General features: G+C 32.2%; 1 protein-coding gene and 1 long non-coding RNA gene across 4 annotated transcripts in view; both read left to right on the forward strand.

Annotated features, from left to right (window-relative positions):
- LOC127729843 (probable C-mannosyltransferase DPY19L1) overlaps window positions 1-26,077 on the forward strand; it is a 368,682-nt gene that overhangs the window by 309,599 nt on the left and 33,006 nt on the right. The window contains exon 22 of one of the 3 annotated variants that reach the window (XR_007994848.1): window positions 1,491-1,626. The exons of 1 other annotated variant lie outside the window; for it this stretch is intronic. Coding sequence is in view for 1 of the 2 variants with exons in the window: in XM_052237762.1 (XP_052093722.1) it covers window positions 1,491-1,641 (151 nt within the window). In the remaining variant the exon portion in view is untranslated. Of the gene's footprint in view, window positions 1-1,490; window positions 1,863-26,077 lie in introns of those variants that run through there. One more of the 3 variants, XM_052237762.1, reaches the window with a different exon arrangement.
- On the forward strand, window positions 1,915-19,846 carry LOC127729848 (uncharacterized). The gene is made up of 2 exons (XR_007994855.1): window positions 1,915-4,407; window positions 16,374-19,846. It is a non-coding gene; the product is annotated as an uncharacterized LOC127729848 (long non-coding RNA).

Genomic DNA, 26,077 nt, shown 5'->3' on the forward strand with positions numbered 1-26,077 from the left:
AAAATCAGTTGGTTTGTCTCAGCAATGTTGACTAATCTATTGGGATTTTGTTAAATCAATTGTCATTATTGTTTCTGGAATATTAGCATTTCTACTTCTGGTTTGTTTCGGGTTTGCATTTTACATGAGCAGTCATACAAATTGTAACCAAAATATCAGTGGATGACAATAACAATGCCAAACAATAATCAAAGACATAAACAATTTTTTTTCTTTAGAAACGTATTGAATGCATTGACTTTACAGATTGATCATATGTTGTTTCAAGGAAACAACTTTTTATGAAGTATTTTCTTACATTTCTGGTACTTGTTACTTGAGAGGGTACATCAAAATATTCTGATTTTTGGCAAAATAAATTTGTTATTTCATCAGGATGTGATCAAAATTGTCTTTAGTCCATGTTTCATCCATTTATTGCATAAACAATTGTTTAATTCTTTTCCAAATCACTTGTCAAGCATTGTATTTTTGTAATTTTTTTTCTTCTGCCATTGAAATATTTATACAAACCACAGACCATACTTGAACCAACTATGACCAAAATCCATATTCTTCCAAAATAACTACAGACCCAGGAATGATTCAGCTGACAGAAGAATAATTATCCCAAAAGTGAAAAATATGCATTCCTCAGGCTTTAATAGACATTTGGTTAGATTCCCTTAGTTAAATGTATATATTTCCATGTGAATATTTTTTTTAATGCTTTGTTTCAAAATATTGATTTAATTTGCTTAAAATTAGATTTCTATATCTTTTTAATGAGAAACATTCAAATTTTGATACAGCTATGTATTTGAAATTATCATGTGCATGATGTGAGTGATGAGAGTGATACCATTGAAATTTTAAAATTTTAGTTTCATTTTTGTGATTCACTTTTGTAATTATAAGACAAAAAATGTTCAATTTGAATCTGGTCTTTAATTGATTCACTGTATAAATTGCTAATTAAAATAAGAAAAGTAAACAAAAGACCAAACATGCACAAATAAAGCTCTGCAATGATATGGAATATATGCATAAGACATGTGACTGAATGCAGGATTTTATATAAAAAAGAGCAAATTATAATAATGCGATTATAACCTATAGTCAGTTACTTATTTCAACCAATTATTCAACAATATTTTGAGTTGCAGAACATAAACAATTATAGTGAATTTTGTGTTTTTCTCTTATTTCTTGCTTACATAACTCTATAATATGCACCCCTGTCTGGCTATTTTAATTTTTTGAGTAAAAGACCACTGACAAGACAAACTGAATTTCAGTACAGCAACACAACGCATTGTGCAGCCAACTTATCACTTCCTCTAACATTAGCTGATAACAATCAGCTTTCATTACAAGTTATGTTATTGACTAGTAGGTATAATAGAAGGATGACACATCAATGCACAAAGTACTAAGTGTACAGGAATTATCATCTTCTCATTTAGAATAAATGCTGGATGCTTTTTTATATACAACATATTTTTTTACAGACCAGGCTGTCAGATGGCAGAGATCTGGGATTTAGAAGACAGAAAGAACAGAGGAAAAGAACCACTTTGTAGTATTTTGCAAAGAGACCCAAAACCCTATTTTAAAACTGTGTTTAAAAATGCTGTATATTCAGTTCTAAAACTTATTTAGTTGAAATTCTATAATTTAGTTTTTAATATATTATAAGCATTCAAAAGAAATTCAGACCAAAACTAATTAAAATTCACAGCTGACATTATTACATTGTTTTTTGTTACTGGACAATTTCAGGGAAGGATATTAATCTTTTTATACATTATCCTAAATTTATTAATTGTTTTACAATACCAAACCAAAAATAAAAGAATAAAAGCTTAGATTTACTAGATAAAGTTGTTGAATTTATTTCTATAAAAGAAGCTTATAATTTGAATATATTTTACTTTAGAGAATACATTATCTAATCTGTTATTATTATGACAGAAATTTTAAATATGCAATACACCATTTGTAATATAAGTTTCATTTGTATTAGCTTTTTATCATGTTCTAATTCATTGAAGCATCATTTTCAAACTCAATCTTCTATGTGATTAAATTATCGATAAGATATTATTTTTTTATACGCCCGTTTACGGGACGTATTATGGTATACCGTTGACCGTCTGTCCTTCTGTCTGTCAGTCGTCAACTTGTCGGACATTAACTCAAAAACACTTTAACCAGTATGCATGAAACTTTGGTGAATTGTTTATATCTATTGACGTGAGCTCCCTTTCGTTTTTTATAAATTTCGGATTTACCGTTTCCGAGTTTTGGGGTTTTATTCATTAAAAAAGGGGGGATTTTCCAGTTTTTGGACAATAACTCAAAAAACAATTTCACCAATTTGCAAGAAACTTTGGTGAATTGTTTATTTCTATCAACATGAGCTCCCTTTTGATTTTTATACGACCACAAAAAAATTTTTGTGGTCGTATATTGGTATGAAGTTGGCGTCGTCGTCCGAAGACACATTGATTTTCGCACTCTAACTTTAGTTTAAGTGAATGGATCTCTATGAAATTTTACCACAAGGTTCAATACCACAAAAGGAAGGTTGGGATTGATTTGATGGGGGTTATGGTACCAACAGTAAAGGAATTTAAGGGGCCAAAAATAAGCATTTTTGTAACTTCCAGACATAACTTGTGTGTTAGTGTATGGATCTCTCTGACATTGTACCACAAGGTTCCATATCACAAAAGGAATGCTGGGATTGATTTTGGGGGTAATTGCCTCAAAATTTTAGGAATTAGGGGCCAAAAAAGGGGCAAAAAACAAGCATTTTTCTAGTTTCATGACAATAACTTGTGTGTAAGTGTATGGATCTTTCTGAAATTGTACTACAAGGTTCCATATCACAAAGGGAAAGCTGGAATTGAGTTTGGGGGTAATTGCCGAAACGTTAAGGAATTGGGGGGCCAAAAAGGGGCCAAAAAACACATTTTTCTAGTTTCCAGACAATAACTTGTGTTCAAGTATATGGATCTCTCTGAAATTGTACTGCAAGGTACCATACCACAAAGGGAAGGCTGGGATTGATGATGGGGGTAATTGCCTCAATATTTTAGGAATTAGGGGCCAAAAAGGGGCAAAAAACAAGCATTTTTTCTAGTTTCAGGACAATAACTTGTGTGTAAGTGTATGGATCTTTCTGAAATTGTACTACAAGGTTCCATATCACAAAGGGAAAGCTGGGTTTGAGTTTGGGGGTAATTGCCCTTAACGTTTAGGAATTTGGGGCCAAAAAACACATTTTTCTAGTTTCCAGACAATAACTTGTGTTCAAGTGTATGGATCTCTCTGAAATTGTACTGCAAGGTACCATACCACAAAGGGAAGGCTGGGATTGAGTTTGGGGGTGATGAATCATAAGGGGGTTCAAAAAATTTGGAGGGGGATTTTTTTTTTTCTTTTTTTTTCTTTTTTTCCTTTTTTTTTCTTTTAAAATTTTCCATTTTAAGTTGGTTATTTCTGATTTATATTTAAAAGCAAATAATAATGATATGGTAGGAGATACACACCAAACAGGATGTGTAAATTATTATATGATAAGTATTATGCAATAGCAAGAAATTTTCAATTGCACAGTATTGCACAATAGCAAGAAATCTTCAATTGCACAGTATTGCGCAATAGCAAGAAATATCCAATAGCACAATATTGCGCAATAGCAAGAAATTGTCAATTGTACAGTTTTGCGCATTAGCTAGAAATATTTAATTGCACAGTATTGTGCAAAAGAAGATACTTCATATAAATTGCTTATTTCTTGACCAATTTCAATGGGGTTTTATTCTTGAGGTTCTTTCATATGCTGAATCTAACCGTGTATTTAGTTTTTGGATTTTGGGCCTGGTTTTTAAATTGGTCCACATTGAGGTCCAAAGGGTCCAAAATTAAACTTTGTTTGATTTCATCAAAAATTGAATTATTGGGGTTCTTTGATATGCCGAATCTAACCGTGTATTTAGATTCTTAATTTTTGGTTCCGTTTTCAAATTGGTCTACATTTAGGTCAAAAGGGTCCAAAATTAAACTTAGTTTGATTTTAACAAAAATTGAATTCTTAGGGTTCTTTGATATGCTGAATCTAAACATGTATTTAGATTTTTGATTATGGGCCCAGTTTTCAAGTTGGTCCAAATCGAGGTCCAAAATTAAACTTTGTTTGATTTCAACAAAATTTGAATATATGGGGTTCTTTGATATGCTGAATCTAACCATGTATTTAGAATTTTGATTTTTGGGCCCCGTTATCAACTTTGTCCACATTGAGGTCAAAAGGGTCCAAAATTAAACTTTGTTTGATTTCATCAAAAATTGAATTCTTGGGGTTCTTTGATATGCTGAATCTAACCATGTATTTAGATTTTGGATATTAGACCATAATAGGTGAATGTCCAATTTAGAATTTTTAAGTTCTTAGACCACATTCATTCTGTGTCAGAAACCTATGCTGTGTCAAATATTTAATCACAATCCAAATGCAAATCTGTATCAAGCTTGAATGTTGTGTCCCTACTTGACCCAACTGTTCAGGGTTCGACCTCTGCGGTCGTATCAAGCTGCGCCCTGCGGAGCATTTTATTGGTTATTATCTTGAATAGTATTAATGATATAAAGATAAACTGTAAACAGCAAATATGTTCAGCAAAGTTAGATCTACAAATAAGTTTTATATGACCAAAATTGTCAATTGACCCCTTAAAGAGTTATTGCCCTTTAAGGACAATTTTACACAATTTGTTTATCATGTTTTCTAACTTTAAAAAATCTCCTCTGAAACCACTGAACTAATTCCAACCAAACTTAAGCTGAATGATCCTTAGGGTATCTAGAATAAAGTTTATGTTTTATTTTCTGTTTCGTCAAAAAACATGGCCACCATGGCTAAAAATAGAACATAGGGGTAAAATGCAGTTTTTGGCTAATATATCTCAAACACTTAAACAATTAGAGCAAATCTGATGAGAGGTTAAAATGTTCATTAGGCCAAGTTCTATCAGCCATGAAATTTTCAGATGAATCTAACAGTCCATTGTTGGGTTGCTGCCACTAAATTGGTAATTTTAAGGAATTTTGCAGTTTTTGGTTATTATCTTGAATATTATTAATGATAAAGATAAACTGTGAACAGCAAAAATGTTCAAGCAAAGTAAGATCTACAAATAAGTTAATATGACCAAAATTGTCAAATGTGTCCTTAAGGAGTTATTGCCCTTTAAAGACAATTTTTCACAATTTGTTCATCTAGTTTGCTTACTTTAAAAAATCTTCTCCTTTGAAACTGCTGAATCAATTTCAGCCAAACTTGGGCTGAATGAGTTTCAGAGTATCTAGTATAAATTTTGTATTTTATTTTCTTGTACGTCAAGAAACATAGCCACTATGGCTAAACTGGAACATAGGGGTAAAATTTATTTCCTTTCTTTTGAAGAAAATATGACAGATACAAAGATCATCTCAATGGAATTTTTAAGCCACTCATTAATATATATTAAAAAGCAAAAATAATCATTAATGAAAGATTTAAGCAAAAAATTACAGGTGAGCGATTCAGGCTCTTGAGAGCCTCATGTTAAAAGAGGTATGCCCCTTGAAAACTTTGTTAGTGCTCTCATTTGTACAATTCTTGGCTGATTTTTATTAAACTTTTATCATAGGTTTATATTAAAAATGTCTTGGACGAGTTTGAAAATCAGTGCTGGTCAATTATTTTTAAAAGAGTTATGCCCCTTGGAAACATTAATTTTATGAAAAATTGCATTGTTAGTGCTCTCATGTGTTCAATTCTTGCCAGATTTTTTATGAAACTTATATCATAGGTTTATATCAGCAATGTCTTGGACGAGTTCGAAAATCAGTGCCGATCAATTATTTTTAAAAGAGTTATTGGCCTTGGAAAAATTTATTATATGGAGAATTGCATTGTTAGTGCTCTCATATGTACAATTCTTGTCAGAATTTTAAGAAACTTAAATCATAGGTTTATATAAGCAATGTCTTGGACGAATTTGAAAATCAGTGCCGATCAATAATTTTTAAGAGAGTTATGCCCTTGGAAATATTAATTTTATGGAAAATTGCCTTATAAGCGCTCTAATGTGTACAATTCTTGCCAGATTTTTATGAAATTTATTTTATAGGTAAATATCATCAATGTACTTGAAGAGTTCAAAAATCAGTGCCGATCAATTATTTATAAAAGAGTAATGCCCCTTGAAAATATTGATTATATGGAAATTTGCAATGTCATGTGTTCAATTCATGCCAGAATTTTATGAAACTTATATCATAGGTTTATATCAGCAATATCTTTGACACTTTCGAATATAAGTTCTGATCAAATATTTTAACGAGTTATGCCCCTTGGAAATATAAATTATAATGGAAATCACATTGCATTTGCTCTGAAGCCTTCATTATGCCCCCGCTGTAGTGGAAGGGGCATTAAGTTTTTCCCTTGTATGTCTGTACGTCCGTCCGTACGTCCCAAAATTGGTTTCCGCTCTCTAACTTTAGTTTGCCTCAACCAAATGTCATGAAACTTATTCACAATGCTTATTACCACAAAAAACAGATCGAGTTTGAATTTTGGTGGCATCACTTTTACCGTTTGAGAGTTATGCCCCTTTTCAAATGGAAAAATTGCTGAATTTTTCGTTTCTGTTCTTTAGCTTTAGTTTGCCTCAACCAAATGTTATGAAACTTATCCACAATGTTTATTACCACAAAACACAGATCGAGTTTGAATTTTGGTGGCGTCACTTATACCTTTCTAGAGTTATGCCCCTTTACAAATGAAAAAATTGCTGATTTTTTGTTTCCGTTCTTTAGCTTTAGTTTGCCTCAACCAAATGTTATGAAACTTATCCACAATGTGTATTACCACAAAACACAGGTCAAGTTTGAATTTTGGTGGTCTCACTTTCACCGTTCTAAAGTTATGTCCCTTTACAAATGGAAAAATTTCTGAATTTTTCGTTTCTGTTCTCTAATTTAAGTTTATGTCAACTAAATGTTATGAAACTTATAAACAATGCTTATTACCACAAAACTCAGATCAAGTTCAAATTTGGGTAGTGTCACCTTTGCAGTTCTTGAGTTATGGCCCTTTATAACGTTATATGCAAGCGGGGGCATCATCTGTGTCCTATGGACACATTCACCATTTATTTCTCTTAAGATATTAATAAAAAGTTGTAAAGAACAAAAAAAAAGTGCTTTTTTTAGTTATTGCCCTTGCGCCTTGAATAGATAAAATATGTGCAATGCAGGGAACATTTTATTGAACTAGATATAGTGTTTTGATAATATTTCTTTTTTGCATTAAATATTAACAACGTTGTTTTATTTCACCACTTTTTAAAGTTTACCCAATCTTTTTTTGAATGATACATATTTCTGTATTGAATAGAAATTTTAATTTCTTCATTGAACCATTCTGCTTGTTTATATGTTTTCAATCTTTCAAATTTCATTGGTGCATGCTTGTCAGTAACTTGTTCAAAAAGTTCATACCATTTTTCGACAGCAAGATCAATATCATCTTCCATTTCAACAATATGAAATGGGTTTGAAGTATTTTCAGTATTTGTATATGATTTATGAATGTTAAGATGGCCAAAATCATCTTTGGACCCCTTATAGGAGTTATTGCCCTTGAAAGAAGCTTTACCCATTTTGTGTTTTTCAGCAGAATGATAATAGATAGATAGAAAATGTAAACAACAAAAATGATCAACAGGACAAGATCTACAAATAAAACAACATGAATTATGGCCCTAGAAATACAATTTTTCAACCATTTTCATGTTTTACCTAGGTAACTATAGCGGATAAAGACAAACTGTTTAAAGCGAAAAAAGCGAAAAAAGATCATCAGGACAAGATCTGCTAAAAGTCAACCTGACTGAAATTGTCAAATAACTCATGGTAGAAGTTATTGTCCTTGTATGAGAATTTTTTCCCATTTTTTTGTTTTTTTGCCAAAAACTATCAGAAATATTTTTGTTGCATTCTACCAATTAATTGCAAAAATGCCAGGTGAGAGATAGATTTACTTCCTTGGAAATGTAATGAAGTCATAATAATTTGACGTCACAATAACATGACGTCATAATATATATAAAAAAAAAGTAATTACTTTTATCAAACTGTAACTGTTTAGTACATTACACAACATAGGTAAAAAATAACAAAATTAATTTACAAAAATGCATCATTTAAATTTTCTTTCAAAAAAGCAAGGATTTGTATAGTACTAAACAAATCCTTGAAAAAAGTAAAACATTTTATATACAAATTAACACTAACAAAAACAGTCTTCACGATAAACTTTTAAATCTACAGGCCCGTAGCTCAATTTTTGGAAAATTATAGTTAGATCTTTTTGGGCTGTAGAGATGATTTTTACAGGCCTGAAAGCAATTTTACAAGCCTGGGCTGCTGGGCCTGTGGCTAAGCGTGAAGACTGCAAAAATATTAGCCAAAATACACACCATGACTTTCAGTGGTTGTCGTTTGTTGATTTGGTTCATAAGTGTTTCTCGTTTCTAGTTCTTTATATAGATTAGACCGTTGGTTTTCCTGTTTGAATGGTTTTACACTAGTCATTTTTGGGGCGCTTTATAGCTTGCTGTTGGGTGTGAGCCAAGGCTCCGTGTTGAAGGCCGTACTTTGACCTATAATGGTTTACTTTTACAAATTGTGACTTGGATGGAGAGTTGTCTCATTGGCACTCATACTACATCTTCTTATATCTATTATAGTATGATTGTAAGGTAGCCATGTCAGTCTTGCAGGGTTCTTCTGACCTTGACCTCATTTTAATGGTTCATTGGTCAATGTTAAGTTTTCATGGTTATGTCCGTTTCTCAGATACTATAAGCAGTAGGTCAACTATATTTGATGTATGGAATGATTGCATGGTGTACATGTTGTCTAGCAGGGTTTATCTGACCATGACATCATTTTTATGGTTCATTGGTCAATGTTCAGTTTTCATAATTAGGTCTGTGTCTCCTATGTTATAAGTAACAGGCAAACTATCTTTGGTGTATGGTATGAATATGTTACAGGCATTTTACAGTAAGGTTCTGGACTTTTTATAAATTGACTTATTTCCTCAGGCATTATTTTATAGAATGAAATGTTCACATAAACTGAGCTGTTGAAAGTATTAAACAACATAGCAGTGTTATCTTTGATAATTGCTGAATTTTAATGCTTGCATTTTACATGTTTTAAGACTTTTTATAGTAAAATATAAATTCTACTGAATTATTTAAAATTCCCACAATCGCTGAACTCGACAATTATTTGTTATTTCATAAATATTTGGATAGCAAGATCTGTTAAACATTTGTTCTTATTTTTGTGTCGCCTTAACGGAGTCAAAAATCAAAACTTAGGTATGCTGTTTCTGTCGGCGGCTTCAACAATGTGTTAGTTTGTGATTAGGTCAGTTAATGGGGAACTACTAGTGGTATGATATCCGGTATGCAGTTGTATTAGCATTGGCACATCTCATTTCCATAGATATTGTTTGGCCCCACCCCCTCAGTCATGGTCTATTGACTTTGAAACTTTTGCTTACTTAACATGTATTAGTTTAACATTAGGTCAGCTTATGGGGAAGCAGGGGAACCACTAGTGGTAGGTAAAGGATATTTGGTATGCAGATGTATTATCATTGGTACATCTCATTTCCATGGAGATTATTTGGTCCTGCACCTTAAGTCATGTTTCATTGACTTTGAATGTTTTGCATAGTTTACATGTTTAAATATTGCCATTTGGATTCAATATTTCCATTATGATATCAAAATTACAAAAAGGTGAGACATATCTCTGTGTCAACAGTTTATTTTGCAAATACATTGTTTGGCATTAAATCTGGTCTTAGCACTACAATAGATATAGGAAGATGTGGTATGAGTGCCAATGAGACAACTCTCCATCCAAGTTACAATTTATAAAAGTAAACCATTATAGGTCAAGGTACAGCCTTCAACCACAGCATTGGCTCACACCGAACAGCAAGCTATAAAGGGCCCCAAAAAATTACTAGTCCACATTTTGTGAAACCTAACCATATAATTGAATATTTTGATTTTTGATACATTGAGCTCTGTCAAAACTTTTTCTGATAAAACACTTAACGTCTGAAATATATTAGGTTGTGCAAACATTACACAGATTAATATTTTCTTTTCCATGTGTTCCCAAAAGTTTCAATATAAACATTAGTATGATTAGGTATACTTAAAGGTGTTGGCTTATCAGAACATTCAGCAGACTGAAGAAGATCTTCACATGATGGGTGATGCATGCAAAGCAGTAGATGCTTACCCTGTCGAAGCCATCGATCTCAATTCTTTTGGAGTTCATGCGATTCCCTCAGGTTAAGTTTGTAACCTTGATTTGTCTCTTCTTGGTCGATTTTCCAGATTTTTTAAATTGGTTAACTTATTACTGTCCCCTTAATTCGTCAGATTTAAATGACCCATAAATTCGTTGAGGCAGTGAAGATTAAAATACTCATATTTCTGCATCACAACCAAATACAGCCTTGTATGGTGAAAAACATGCTATGGGGTTAATCTGATGCCTTGTCCTTAATCCAGGTCAATCTATTCCAGAACTTGCCTATTTGATTACTTATCAATTTGTTCTCATCCTAATTATGCATGAAATATTTCCTACTGAGCGCAAACAAACAACAATCAGTCAAACAAAAAAATCCTTCTTTATCTCCACTTTATGTTACACTCTTCCATTTTGAATCTAGTTTTTTCAAAAAATTGGTTTGTAAATTTTGTTCTATTGTAAGAACAATAAGTCCTTTTGTCATCATGGCAAGAATTTCATAAAATTACTCTCTGAAATACAGTGAGTATATATACTTAACATAGTTTCACTAATACAAACCAGTGATACAAATTGTCCCTGCTGGTACTCAAGAGATTAAATTTAATTTTACTGAACCATTAGTTATTTTCTTTGCAAGATATTGTATTTTAGTCATATGTATCTTAATGATATCTTTTTTTCTACAAATTACACGAATCTTACCAAATAGGTTGAATTTTGTTTTAAAATTTCATTCACTTTACAAAATGACTAGGTATTTTTAGTCATTTTATATAATGCCTGTCAAGGTTAGGCATTTTATAAATTGCCGTAAAATTCAGTCATTTTACAAAATGCCTAAATTTAGAAAATGTCTAGCATACATAAGGTGTTCTTGTCTGTTTGGCAGAGTTCATCTGAACTTGACCTCATTTACATGGTTCATTGATAATGTTTACTTTATGTGATACTTGAATTAAATCCTTCAAAAGGTCATGTTTTTCTCTGACTGTTAATGATGTCTTTACACTAAATCCATTGATGTTCCATATGTATTGATTGATATTTTAGTGTTAGACATTTATTTGGTCTCTGGTGGAGAGTTGTCTCATTGGCAATCATACCACATCTTATTTTTATATTACAGACTATCAACATTAGTTCAATCGCGATAAGTAAAGCAGTCAACACATTTCGGTGTGTGCATTCTTGTTTTCTATTTGTTACACAATGACACCTTGTAAAATCAACTCTTCTGAGAATGTTTGCCTGAAACCTTTTGTATTTGGTAAGATTGTTTGTCATTAATACTGTACTTTCATTCTAATTTGAATGTCTGTCTGTCCATCCATCAGTCCGGTAAATCAGTTTTCCACATTTTTTTTCTTCTTGCTTGAAGATATTGATTTGATATTTGGTATATAGTTTTATCACGACCAGTTACAGATCAAGTTCGAATTTTATTCAGATCTGATGATTTTGTGCAGAGTTATGGTCCTTGGATTTAGAAAATTCATGCAATTAATCAGTTTTCCGCACTTTTTCTTTGTTATGCTTGAAGATATTGATTTGATATTTGATATATAGTTTTACCATGACAAGTTACAGATCAAGTACGAATTTTTGATTGGTTCTGATGATTATTTTGCAGAGTAATGGTCCTCGGACTTAGAAAATTCACGCAAATAATCAGTTTTCGACACTGTTTTATTTAATTTGGGGAGGGGGTAACAAAAAGGGTCTAAAACAAGCATTTTTCTAGTTTTCAGACAATAACTTGTGTTTAAGTGTATGGATGTCTCTTAATTTGAACCACATTTTACAAAAGGAAAATGTCTTCAAAATTAATTTTTTTGGAAGGGGGGGTAAATTTTTTTCTTTTTTTTTGGGGGGGGGGGGGCAATTTTTTTTCCTCAAAAGAAAATTTTCTTCAACTGTTATTTATTTTGGAGATTTAAAAAATTGTCAGTTTTCCAAAGAAAAAAATTGGGGGTCACAATTTATTTTGCTAATTCTTTGTATATAGTCTGAAAACAGATTTACTAAGTATTGCACAACAGCACAGTGTATTGCACAACAGCAAGAAATCTTCAATTGAATATAAATTCTAATCATGCATTTGGATTCCAGACAATAACTTTAGTTTAAGTGCATGGATCTCTATGAAATTTAACCAAAAGGTTCTATACCATAAAAGGAAGGTTGGGATTGTTTTTGGGGATGATTGGTCCCAACCGTTTAGGAATTTTGGGCCAAAACAAGCATTTTTCTAGTTTAAGGACAATAACTTGTGTTTAAGTATTTTGATTGCTCTGAAATTGTACCACAAGGTTCATTACCACAAGTAGAAGGTTGGGATTCATTTTGGGGGTAATTGCCCAAACCATTCAGGAATTTGGGGCCAAAAAGGGTCTAAAACAAGCATTTTTCTAGTTTTCAGACAATAACTTGTGTTTAGGTGTATGGATGTCTCTTAATTTGTACCACATTTTACAAAAAGTGAATTTCTTCAAAATTAATTTTTTTGAAAGGTGGGGGGGAGGGGGGGGGTAAAAAAAAAATTTTTATGGGGGGTTAATTTTTTTTTCCCTCAAGATTTAAGAAATTGTCAATTTTCCAAAGAAAAAAATTGGGGGTCAATTTATTTTGCTAATTCTTTGTATATAGTCTGAAAACAGATTTACTAAGTATTGCGCAACAGCACAGTGTATTGCACAACAGCAAGAAATCTTCAATTGAATATAAATTCAAATCATACAACCAATTTCAAGTTCTTTGACACATTTATTCTGTGTCAGAAACCTATAATGTGTCAAATATTTAATTACAATCCAAATTCAGACCTGTATCAAGCTTGAATATTGTGTCCATTTTTGCCCCAACTGTTCAGGGTTGGACCTCTGCAGTCGTATCCAGCTGCACTTGGAGAAGCAGTTTATTAACCGGTAGGGGACTATGTATTGCCATGCAATACTCTCAGAAAGCTTGTTTATATTGGTAGAAGATTTTTATTGCTGTATTTTATGCAGATGAACGGAGTGCAATTATTAAATGTCTTTTCATTTAAAGATTTTTCGTTTTCCTTTTGTCTATAAATTTTTATATATTATTTTATTGTGATTGTTTTTGTTATAGAATCTCAACTAGTAAAGAAAAAAACAGTCTCTTTAACAAAGTTTAGATTTTATTTATATGACATAATTGCTGTCATTGCCTGTTTTGAGCAATTTTCATTTTGTTTCTTATATGATTTATTGTTTATATTTATTTATATTATATGTAATACTATACCGTTTCATTTTTAGCTCACCTCGTCCGTCATTGTCATCCATTAACTTTTACAAAAATCTTTTCCTCTGAAACTACTGGGCCAAATTTAACCAAACTTAGCCACAATTATTATTGGGGTATCTAGTTTTAAAAATGTGTGATGACCCAGTCTGTCAAACAAGATGGCCGACATGGCTAAAAATAGAACATAGGGGTAAAATGCAAGTTTTGTCTATTAACTTGAAAACTGCTATGAGTAGTCAAAATCTGACAAGGGCAGAAATGTTAAGAATGTTGAGATCTACCTGCTGTCCATTTAAGTAAAATTGCCTTTTTTGGGGCAATTCCACATGTCTAGATCTGAACTTTCGTCCCTTCAGTCATTAAATTACTCTGAATGCCATAGAAAAATAGCTTACAATTGTTGCAGAAGTATGGTCTGTGAAATGATAACGGAGAAACCCTCTTTAAAACAATGGGAGGCCCAAAATCGAAAATGGTACCTAACCCATCAAATGAAGGGATCTACATGGTAAGGATTAAATAGTATAATAGTTTGGACTTGGGAGAAGTCAACACCCTTAGATAAACACAGCGAATCAAAATTTTCAGGTCATTTTGTCATAATTTTACTTTTTTATTTTCAAACGAAATATAAGTGTCTTTGACGTTTATATATATATCAAAAGCAATATTAATTTTAGACTTTTTAGTTTGCCAAAGGAATGGACCGTGAGAGTAGACTAGATGACCTGACAAGTTAAATTTTAGTGCTTAAAACATTTAGGGGCATCGAAATAAATGAAACATAACAAAAATTTTCCAAAACCGTCAAAGGTCAACTTTGCCTGTGGGGAACTATTTGACTACTTTTACATTTTTATACCTTTAATCATTCTTATAGGGATATATTGAACACCTAATTTGTTTTTTTTTATTATTTTTATACGACCGCAAAAAAATTTTTGTGGTCGTATATTGGTATGACGTTGGCGTCGTCGTCGTCCGGCGGCGTCGGCGTCGTCGTCGTCGTCGTCGTCGTCGTCCGGCGTCGTCCGAAGACACATTGGTTTTCGCACTCTAACTTTAATTTAAGTGAATGGATCTTTATGAAATTTTACCACAAGGTTCAATACCACAAAAGGAAGGTTGGGATTGATTTTGGGGGTTATGGTAATAACAGTAAAGGAATTAGGGGCCAAAAAGGGGCCAAAAATAAGCATTTTTGTAACTTCCAGACATAACTTGTGTGTTAGTGTATGGATCTCTCTGACATTGTACCACAAGGTTCCATATCACTAAAGGAATGCTGGGATTGATTTTGGGGGTAATTGCCTCCAAATTTTAGGAATTAGGGGCCAAAAAAGGGGCAAAAAACAAGCATTTTTCTAGTTTCATGACAATAACTTGTGTGTAAGTGTATGGATCTTTCTGAAATTGTACTACAAGGTTCCATATCACAAAGGGAAAGCTGGGTTTGAGTTTGGGGGTAATTGCCCTAAACGTTTAGGAATTGGGGGCCAAAAAGGGGCCAAAAAACACATTTTTTTCTAGTTTCCAGACAATAACTTGTGTTCAAGTGTATGGATCTCTCTGAAATTGTACTGCAAGGTACCATACCACAAAGGGAAGGCTGGGATTGAGTTTGGGGGTGATGAATCATAATGGGGGTTCAAAAAATTTTGGGGGGGGATTTATTTTTTTTTCCTTTTTTTTTCTTTTTTTCCTTTTTTGTTTCTTTTAAAATTTTCCATTTTAAGTTGGTTATTTCTGATTTATATTTAAAATCAAATAATAATGATATGGTAGGAGATACACACCAAACAGGATGTGTAAATTATTATATAATAAGTATTGTGCAATAGCAAGAAATTTTCAATTGCACAGTATTGCACAATAGCAAGAAATCTTCAATTGCACAGTATTGCGCAATAGCAAGAAATCTTCAATTGCACAGTATTGCGCAATAGCAAGAAATATCCAATAGCACAATATTGCGCAATAGCAAGAAATTGTCAATTGTACAGTATTGCGCAATAGCAAGAAATATTTAATAGCACAGGATTGTGCAAAAGAAGATACTTCCTATAAATTGCTTATTTCTTGACCAATTTCAATGGGGTTTTATTCTTGATTTCATGGGGTTCTTTAATATGCTGAATATAACCGTGTACCTTTAGTTTTTGGATTTTGGGCCCCATTTTAAATTGGTCCACATTGAGGTCCAAAGGGTCCAAAATTAAACTTTGTTTGATTTCATCAAAAATTGAATTATTGGGGTTCTCTGATATGCCGAATCTAACTGTGTATTTAGATTCTTAAATTTTGGTTCCGTTTTCAAATTGGTCTACATTAAGGTCCAAAGGGTCCAAAATTAAACTTAGTTTGATTTTAACAAAAATTGAATTCTTAGGGTTCTTTGATATGCTGAATCTAAACATGTATTTAGATTTTTGATTATGGGCCCAGTTTTCAAGTTGGTCCAAATCGGGGTCCAAAATTAAACTTTGTTTGATTTCAACAAAAATTGAATATATGGGGTTCTTTGATATGCTGAATCTAACCATGTATTTAGATTTTTGATTTTTGGGCCCCGTTATCAACTTTGTCCACATTGAGGTCAAAAGGGTCCGAAATTAAACTTTGTTTGATTTCATCAAAAATTGAATTCTTGGGGTTCTTTGATATGCTGAATCTAACCATGTATTTAGATTTTGGATATTGGACCATAATAGGTGAATGTCCAATTTAAAATTTTTAAGTTCTTAGACCACATTCAATCTGTGTTAGAAACCTATGCTGTGTCAAATATTTAATCACAATCCAAATCCAAAGCTGTATCAAGCTTGAATGTTGTGTCCATACTTCCCCCAACTGTTCAGGGTTCGACCTCTGCGGTCGTATCAAGCTGCGCCCTGCGGAGCATTTTATTTAATGATATATTCATGGATTAATTTGAAAGTTTGAAGTGTAATAATTACTTTGAGCAACAAGATTGTAATTTTTATTTCACATATTTTCACTTTAGAAATGGCTGATATTGACTAGGCACTCATACAAGAAGCTAAAGTCCAGAAAGGTACTCAACATACAGAGATACTGTAAAAAAAAAACTTGTATCTGCAATAATGGATATTTGTTGTTCCCAACCTTGGTAAAAATTAATAAAAAAAAGTTTTTCATTCGATGTCATTTAAAAAAAATATATCAGGAAACTTGAATTTCAGCTCTTCAATCTAGACTAAAAGTTGTACACTTTACCTTTTTGTATATAAAGTTTACAACAGTGTGGAATTTGGTTATACATGTATTATATTTTAGATGCTGATCCACTTTCATCATCAGCTCCACTGTTTAAACAGCTTGGGTGGATGACAGTAGAGAACAGAATCTCATACCACAAATCTGTTTTGATGCAGAAATGTCTTAAGAACGAAGACCCTGTATATATATCTCACTGAAAAATTTAAAGAAATGCCAGAAATAAACCAATATTGTTTGAGGAATGCGCCTTGCAAAAATTTACAAGTTCCAAAAGCCAAAACAGAGCTGTATAAGAAATCTTTTATATATTCAGGATCTATTTTATGGAATAACTTACCAACATCCCTGAAAAAATCAACCTCAAGTACAAGCTCATTCAAAAAAGATTTAAAAAATTACTTGTTGGAACATTAAGAAGGTGTGTAATTTTATATGTGTAATAATTTTCACACACTTACTCAAACTTAAGATATTGTTGAGGTAATTTGAATGATGCCAATACTATATGAATTTGTAATTTTTACCTGTTTTGAAAATTGTATATTTCATAACAATTTTTTATTTCATTTTTTCATATATGTGTGTTTGTTTGATATTTTGTAATTGTTTGTTATATTTCATTGTAAATCATGAGGGCCTCAGGGAAGATTAGCTTTATAGCTAACTGTGTAACCCTCTTTAAATAAAGAATTATTATTATTATTATTATTATTATCCAGAACTTTATTTTTTGCTATCATATGCAACAATGTAATAATATGTTGGGACCTCACAAATGACAAAAGACATCCAAATTTTGCATGCAGTATCCAAAAGTTGAAAACAGTAAATTTTGATGAAAATGAACAAAATTTTGAGCTTTTCACCAAAAAAAATATCCTATAGTTAAATATTTTTCAAGTATCCATCGCTCCTTGCAATCTACAACATATTATCTTAACAACCATGTCCAGTATTTATAAATGTGTTAAGAAGCAAGGAGCTTGTGTGCCAAAGTATGCATGATTCAGCAACAAAGGAATCGCAAAAGCGCTGAATTTAATCAGATGCGATTCACTGTTCACAACATCATGCAGCTGGGAAACTGCAATATACTTCTGTATGTGCAATACTTAATAAAAATTCACACTGATGAAAGTAATAGTGCATTTGTCATGATCCAATGTTCTCATTTAATCGGACAATAACTTTAAATTGATATTAAGTTGCACGAATATGACAAAGTTTCGCCCGAAAACAAACTTCATGAAATATTGTCATTTTAGGTACCTGAAAGGTTTAATTCCCTTTGTTTATAGAAATAGTTTGAGGACTGTGCAGGATATTCTGTACACTTGAGTTAAAGGAACTTAATGAAAAGTGTTATGGAATAGTAAGAATAAGTCTAAATAATTTATTTAGTCAATCATATAATACTTTTCTCTAAAGAAAACCCCAAAAGAAAGAAAAATGAATTACTATATTTGAACTTCAAAGAAAACATGCAATGCAAGCAAAGTTAAAAAATTAAAATAATGCCAGTTTTGGAAAAATTGTTAAAAAAAAATATATTATTTGCCCCCTCACCTGTTTTGACTCCTTTATGTGAAAGATTTGGCAAACATCCACCCTCGCACAGACTTATTCAATTACATGTATTGTGATATTTCAATTGAAAATTGAAAAATAAGATTGAACATCTGATTATTCATCAAGTTTCTTTCACTTTGAGGTTACCAAACCCCAAAAAATTCTGGAATTTGAGTATTTTTAAGAGTCAAAAATAATACATATTGAAGATTTCACAACTACTTTTACACATAAATCTATTAATTCAGCGCTATATATTGTTGGTAACGACAGTTTTAAAACAATATCGTAAAATATTAAAATTTATATGCAAAATTTTGCATTGAAAGACTTAAATGGATTTGTATCTGAAAGACACAATATACCTTTACTTCCTTTATAGTTTGGGTTTTGGTAGAGTATGCTTTTATTTATTTTTGTGATAAAAATGCATATGTGTAACGATCTACCTGAACTGTTTGGGGAGTCCTTCACCCGGACCCACAACCTGCGTTCTGCATCCCCCAATGGTAGCCTTATTAAACACTTAATACATTTTTAAAGCCAGAAACTGCTCTAGGTTGAAATCATTTGGTCAAATAGAACATGGAAGTTAACAAAATCAAAAAAATTCAAATGTCATTTTTCAATGTTTTGTGCAAATTTGTAAAGTTTCCCATGTTTTCCTGTGCGGAACAAGATATTGATGTACAATTATCATACGCTATGAAAAATATGTTAGTTTTTGCATCCTTTCAGGTCATTTTATGTATGACACGTACTGTGGTAGTCATATTAGAAAATTTTTAAGTGTGGTTTTATTGTAAATTGGAATATTGGCAGAAGAAATGTATATATTCATAAAAATCAGTCAAAGGTCAAACAAGAAAATGAAAACTTGTCTTTAATTTTTAGTGCACATTTCTTCCAAGTATTATTGTTTGTGAAATATGAGATGTATTTATGAAACATGAAATCAGCGTTAGTGTTGTTAAACTCTTTTTCTGTAAGAATGGGAAAGCATATATGCATAGTTTTTTATATAAAAAATGAAGTGTTTTTCTCATATGGTAGATATAGATATTTTATTTTCTAGTATAGTAAGGTTATGATAGTTGATGAGATTACATATTATACTTTAAATTAAAAAAAGGTGAGTAGTACATTTTTAAGGAAGTGCTGACTAAGCAAGATTTTACTACTTAAAGGGCCATTAAATTCATTTCAGTCATATCATGTTGCACTGAGTGGAGCACTTTATTTATCTTATTTATGTTAAGATTGTTTAAGTTGAAAACGATTGCTTTATATGTATTCAGGGTTTGCAGAGGAAATACACTTGGTAATGGAAGTGAATTACATTTTACATATTTGAAATAAATTTATTTGTTGCCTAGTCCTTTATTTGTTTATTTAACAAGTGTGGATAGTAAATAGTTAGGTTTGATTCATGATACTTTGTGACTTTCATGCGAAAGTTTGCATGATATACTGACACCAAGTACTCACAAAATACTCAAAACTAGTATATTATTACCTTTTTATCATCTTTTCTAGAATGTGATAAATGTTTGAGACAGTTTCAAAAAAGAAGCCATTTGAATGCATTGCAAATATGGTTCTAAGTTAAATAATGTTTCCCAGTGGTATCCATCTATGATTTTTGTTGAGCCTGCGACTTCTGTCGCAGAAAGCTCGACATAGGGATAGTGATCCGGCGGCGGCAGCGTTAACTAACTACTTAAAAGCTTTATATTTTAGAAGGTGGAAGAATTGGATGCTTCATACTTTGTATATAGATGCCTTATGTTATGAAGTTTCCGTCTGTCATATGTCCATTGTCCTTGACCTCATTTTCATGGTTCAGTGACTACTTGAAAAAAAGTTAAGATTTTTTGTAATGTTAATTTCTCTCTTATTATAAGTAATAGGATAACTATATTTAATATATGCATACCTTGCAAGGTCCTCATGCCTGTCAGACAGTTTTCATCTGATCTCGACCTCATTTCATGGATCAGTGAACAAGGTTAAGTTTTCGAGGTCAAGTCCATATATCAGATACTATAAGCAAAAGGTCTACTATATTTGATGCATGGAATGATTTTAAGGTGTTCATGTCTGTCTGGCAGGGTTCATCTGACCTTGACTCCATTTTCATGGTTCATTGGTCAATATAGAATTTCCATGGTTTGGTCTTTCTTTTATACTATATTAAAGCAATAGGTCATCTATATTCTGTGTATGGAATGATTGTATTAAAGGTGTACATGTATTTCCGGCTTGATTTATCTGACCTTGACCTCATTTTCTTGGATCATAAATGTTAATGTGATACTTGTAGTAAAACTTTATATATAGGACTATCAACATAAAATCAGTGGTCAGTATAGTAGGCGAGACATTTCAGTGTGTGCACTCTTGTTGTGTTTTGTTCTGTTTTTGTTGAGCCTGCGACTTTTGTCAGAGAAAGCTCGTCATAGGGATAGTGATCCAGCGGCGGCGTTAACTAACTTTTTAAAAGCTTAATATTTCAGAAGGTAGAAGACCTGGATGCTTCATACTTTGTATAAAGATGCCTTATGATATGAAGTTTCCGTCTGTCATATGCAGGGGCGGATCCAGGATTTAAGGTTAGGGGGGGGGGGACAAACTTAAATTTTCGAAATTTTTTTTGAGGTAAAATTATCGAAATATTCTTTATTAAGCTGAGGACAACCCATGCTTTGCGAATTTAAGGGGGGAACGCTCATCACGCATCCGCCCCTGATATGTCCATTGTCCTTGACCTCATTTTCATGGTTCAGTGACTACTTGAAAAAAAAGTTAAGAGTTTTTGTAATGTTAATTTCTCCCTTATTATGAGTAATAGGATAACTATATTTGGTATGTGCGTACCTTGCAAGGTCCTCATGCCTGTCAGACAGTTTTCATTTGAACTCGACCTCATTTCATGGATCAGTGAACAATATTAAGTTTTCGAGGTCAAGTCCATATATCAGATATAGGTCTACTATATTTGGTGTATGGAATGATTGTAAGGTGTCCAACTGGCAGGTGTCATCTGACCTTGACCTTATTTGCATGGTTCATTGGTCAATGTTAAGTTTTCATGGTTAAGATTGTTTCTTAGATACTATAAGTAATAGGTCTACTATATTTAATGCATAGATTGATTGTAAGGTGAACATGTCTGTCTGGCATGGTTCATCTGACCTTGACCTCATTTTCATGGTTCATTGGTCAATGTTAAGTTTTCCTGGTTAAGTATGTTTCTTAGAAACTATAAGCAATAGGTCAACTATATTTGGTGTATGGAATGATTGTAAGGTGTACATGTATTTCCGGTTTGGTTTATCTGACCTTGACCTCATTTTCGTGTTAAGTTTATGTGATACTCGTAGTTAAGCTTTATATTTAGGACTATCAACATAAAATCAATGGTCAGTAAAGCAGGATAAGCATTTCAGCCTGTGCACTCTTGTCTTAAACTATAGGCAATAGGTCAACTATATTTGGTGTATGGAATGATTGTAAGGTGTATAGGTCTGTCTGACAGGTATCATCTGACATTGACCTCATATTCATGGTTCATTGGTCAATGTTAAGTTTACATGGTTGAGTTTGTTTCTTAGATACTATAAGCAATAGGTCAACTATAGGTGGTGTATGGAATGATTGTAAGGTGTACATGTATTTCCAGTTTGGTTTATCTAACCTTGAACTAATTTTTCTTGGATCATGTTAAGTTTATGTGATACTCGTAGTAAAGCTTTTTATTTAGGACTATCAACATAAAATCAATGGTCAGTAACGCAGGCGAGACATTTCAGCGTGTGCACTCTTGCATTAGATAATCACCAAAAGCTCAAAATTAGAAAAGGAGCCGCCTTCTGGCATTTGTTGAAATGTACGAGATGGTTTGTTATAAGCTGTTTGTATATTTTTCCCATATGGTTCTCTCATGTTGGAACATGATGGTCATTTATATTAATTTGGTTTGGCAAATAAGAAACTTGCAAATTATGATAATACTTATTAAATTCTCCCTCGCCTGCTCGTCCGAATTTAAAGCATTTCTTTACTAATACCCGTATAAATAAGACAAAACCCATAATATAGGTGTGGTTGCTCGCAGTAACTTCGACAAAACAAAGGAGTAGATACGATTAGAATCAAGGCCAAGATATTAGTTGAAATTCTTGATACCCTAAAAAATCTAGAAATAATCTTTCAAATAAAATTTAAGATTCCAAATTTGACACTATTTCCCGTTAAATAAGTCCACCAATAAAAAAGGGAAACAATACTGAAAAACATTTGAAACTCATCACACTCGAAATTTCTCATATTGCGGTATTTCATATTAGTGCTGGCTTTGATGATTCGATATTTTACCGTCAACCGTCAATCACATGAACTGGCAAATCTTAGCTTTCCGTAGAGACTTTTAAGAGAAAAATAAAAGAAATTAAAATCACGAACATTCATGTTCATAATATATATTAAACTATTATACAACATTTCATGTCAGACTGGGCGACCAAATACATCGCACCCAGCGCTCATGTAAAATAATGTCTTATATATAGTACATAACTATTCGGTTCAAACTAACAAATTCAAGTCACCCTGCGTGACATACATAACTACAGTTCACATGCACTAACTGTAACTCAAGTCACACTGCGTGACATACATAACTACAATTCACATGCACTAGCTGTAACTCAAGTCACCCTGCGTGACATACATAACTACAGTTCAAACTAACTATCTCGATTAAGTCACCCTGTGTGACATACATAACTACAGTTCAAACTAACTGTATCTCAAGTCACCTTGCGTGACATACATAACTACAGTTCAAACTTACTGTATCTCAAGTTCAAACTAACTGGAAGTCGAACTCAACTTACCCTGCCTGACATACATAACTACATTTCACTTGCACTAACTGTAACTCAAGTCACCCTGCGTGACAACAGAGACATATTGTATTATATGTCTCTGTTATCTGTAAAACGATCAACAATTATATGCCAAATATAAGATTCAAGATTGTATTAAAAAAATTTCTTAGACATAATCAAATGCAACAAGAGGCACGGAATCATAATAAATACATGACAATGGTGTACGAGATGGAGCATAGCATAATACAGTCACATAATACATACATTTGTTTTTGTTATGTATGATAAATTAAGAGTACAATTGACCTTGCCTGGCCTTTAACGGACTTTGAATTGTAACGAATTAGATATAACAACGTGTGTAAACTGGAGTAATCCGTGAATAAAATATCTAAATAATATCATAGATATTTAGCAATTTCTTATGACAAATAGACAAACTATTCAGGACTCTGTAACACATTTGGTTTTATATTTCTCTCAAAATTTGATATCTTGTGTTAACAAATATATAAATAGTGGAATTCATACCCGACTGAACTGTTATTACATAACGTGCCCCATGTCTCTTCCCTAGGAGTTTTATCCATTTGCCAGTTTTATTCGGAAATTCGATATTCGAACATCAAAATTTAGTCAGAGACATATATACACATTTCTGGTTTAGAAATATAAATTCTATTCTTTTTTAAAGAAGTCTTATATTTTTAAAACACAAATTTTCTTAGAATAAGAAATAACACTGACTTTGAAAAAGAAGTGTCTATCACGCAAGACACTGGTTGTTCCGTACGTATAAAACCTACATTATCTAAAATTGACTTTTAAAATACAACCGATCCATATAGAAACAAATAAATTAGAATATGCATATTATGCATATACATGCGTGACTTCCATGTTGGTACTATTAAATTACTTTGGCCTAAAGCATCTGTATCTGATTGATTATATTAACGAGAATTACAAACATTAATATAAATTTTTCTATCAGCAAAATCAATAATTTTACTAATATAGGAGATGTGGTATGATTGTCAATGAAACAACTATCCAGAGTTCGAACGAAGTAAATGTAAGTTCGTCTGCACACGTATAATCATTCCTGGTTATTCATATAAGGGACCGGTCATTATTTATCTCCAGGGGGGCGGCAAAAAAGAAGGGGGGGGGATGTCATGAAAAAAATTGAATCTGATAAGGGGGGGGGGTCATTCTTTTTCAGGTTGATCAAGTAGGGGGGGTCATGATTTTATTGGCCATAGATTCATTGATCGCCATATACCATGACCATAGACTATACATGTATAGTTGTTCGGGCCCTTCAGAGCTAACTTGTCTCCTAGTTTGACTCTTTCACAAATATCAAACTGTCACTATCAGTGATCTACCTAGAGCTAGTCACTTTACTCTTTGACTAATTTTATTGTCAAGTGCCTAATGAATATTACCATAAAATGTGCAAAATAAGTCACTTTTCTTATGTTTTTCTTAGCCATGATGTTATAGAACTAAGAAACTAGGAATAGAGACTATAAAATTGGTTTCATAATCCTGGCTTCACCACAGCAAAAGTAGACTTTGCTTTTTGACGGTGACACCATTTTTATTTTTCAAGATGAGCTCATATATTTTACAAACTGTTGTTTTATGTGGACAAAAAAATATTCTATAAAGTCATTTTCAAAGCATTTTGTTTTTATTTTTATTCCATATCTTAAATATACCTCATATAGATTTCCACTATAAATGAATATATGAATGATTTGTTCATTGTTGAAGATCCTCTGGCTCTGTCTTCTGTCAGAGTGGAGAGCGACAATGTAGAAATGAATCATTTATAATAAAAGAAATTATTGAAAGGCCAGGAAAAGCTTCATTTCAATATCTCTAACTTGAAAAAAGACATCCTGACATTCTGTATGAATCCCAGGGGGGTTACTGACTATCCTTTCGGGTATAACTGTGCCGACAGCACTTGCCAAATCATACCCTGTTCTAATCAGAAAACATTGAAAATCATAACCGTTCTAGAGTTATGCCCCTTTATAAATGGAAAAATTGGAAATTTTTAGTTTCCGTTCTCTAACTTAAGTTTGCCTCAACCAAATGTTATGAAACTTATACACAATGCTTATTACCACAAAACACAGATCAACTTTGAATTTTGGTGGCGTCACTTTAACCGTTCTAGAGTTATGCCCCTTTATAAATGGAAAAATTGCAAAATGTTCAGTTTCCGTTCTCTAACTTAAGTTTGCCTCAACCAAATGTTATGAAACTTATACACAATGCTTATTACCACAAAACACAGATCAAGTTTGAATTTTGGTGGCGTCACTTTAACCCTTCTAGAGTTATGCCCCTTTATAAATGGAAAAATTGCAAAATTTTTATTTTCTTCTAAATATCAAGTAATTTTTAAAATTGGAGTTATCTTCCTTTGTCCATGATTGTATTTGAATCAACTACAATCAATGCTTTATACAATGCAATGTTTAATTTTGACTTCCACTGATAAAACACAGATCAAGTTGAATTTGGGTAGTGTCACTTTAACCATTATTGAGTTATGCTTTTATAAATCGAAAGATTGCAAAATTTTTAGTTTCCATTCTGTAACTTAAGTTTGCCCCAACCAAACATTATGAAACCTATACACAATTTTCATTACCACAAAACTAAGATCAAGTACAAATTTTTTGTTTCCG

Source organism: Mytilus californianus, unplaced genomic scaffold (genome assembly GCF_021869535.1).
Source record: "Mytilus californianus isolate M0D057914Y unplaced genomic scaffold, xbMytCali1.0.p SCAF_2, whole genome shotgun sequence".
Classification (NCBI taxonomy): domain Eukaryota; kingdom Metazoa; phylum Mollusca; class Bivalvia; order Mytilida; family Mytilidae; genus Mytilus; species Mytilus californianus.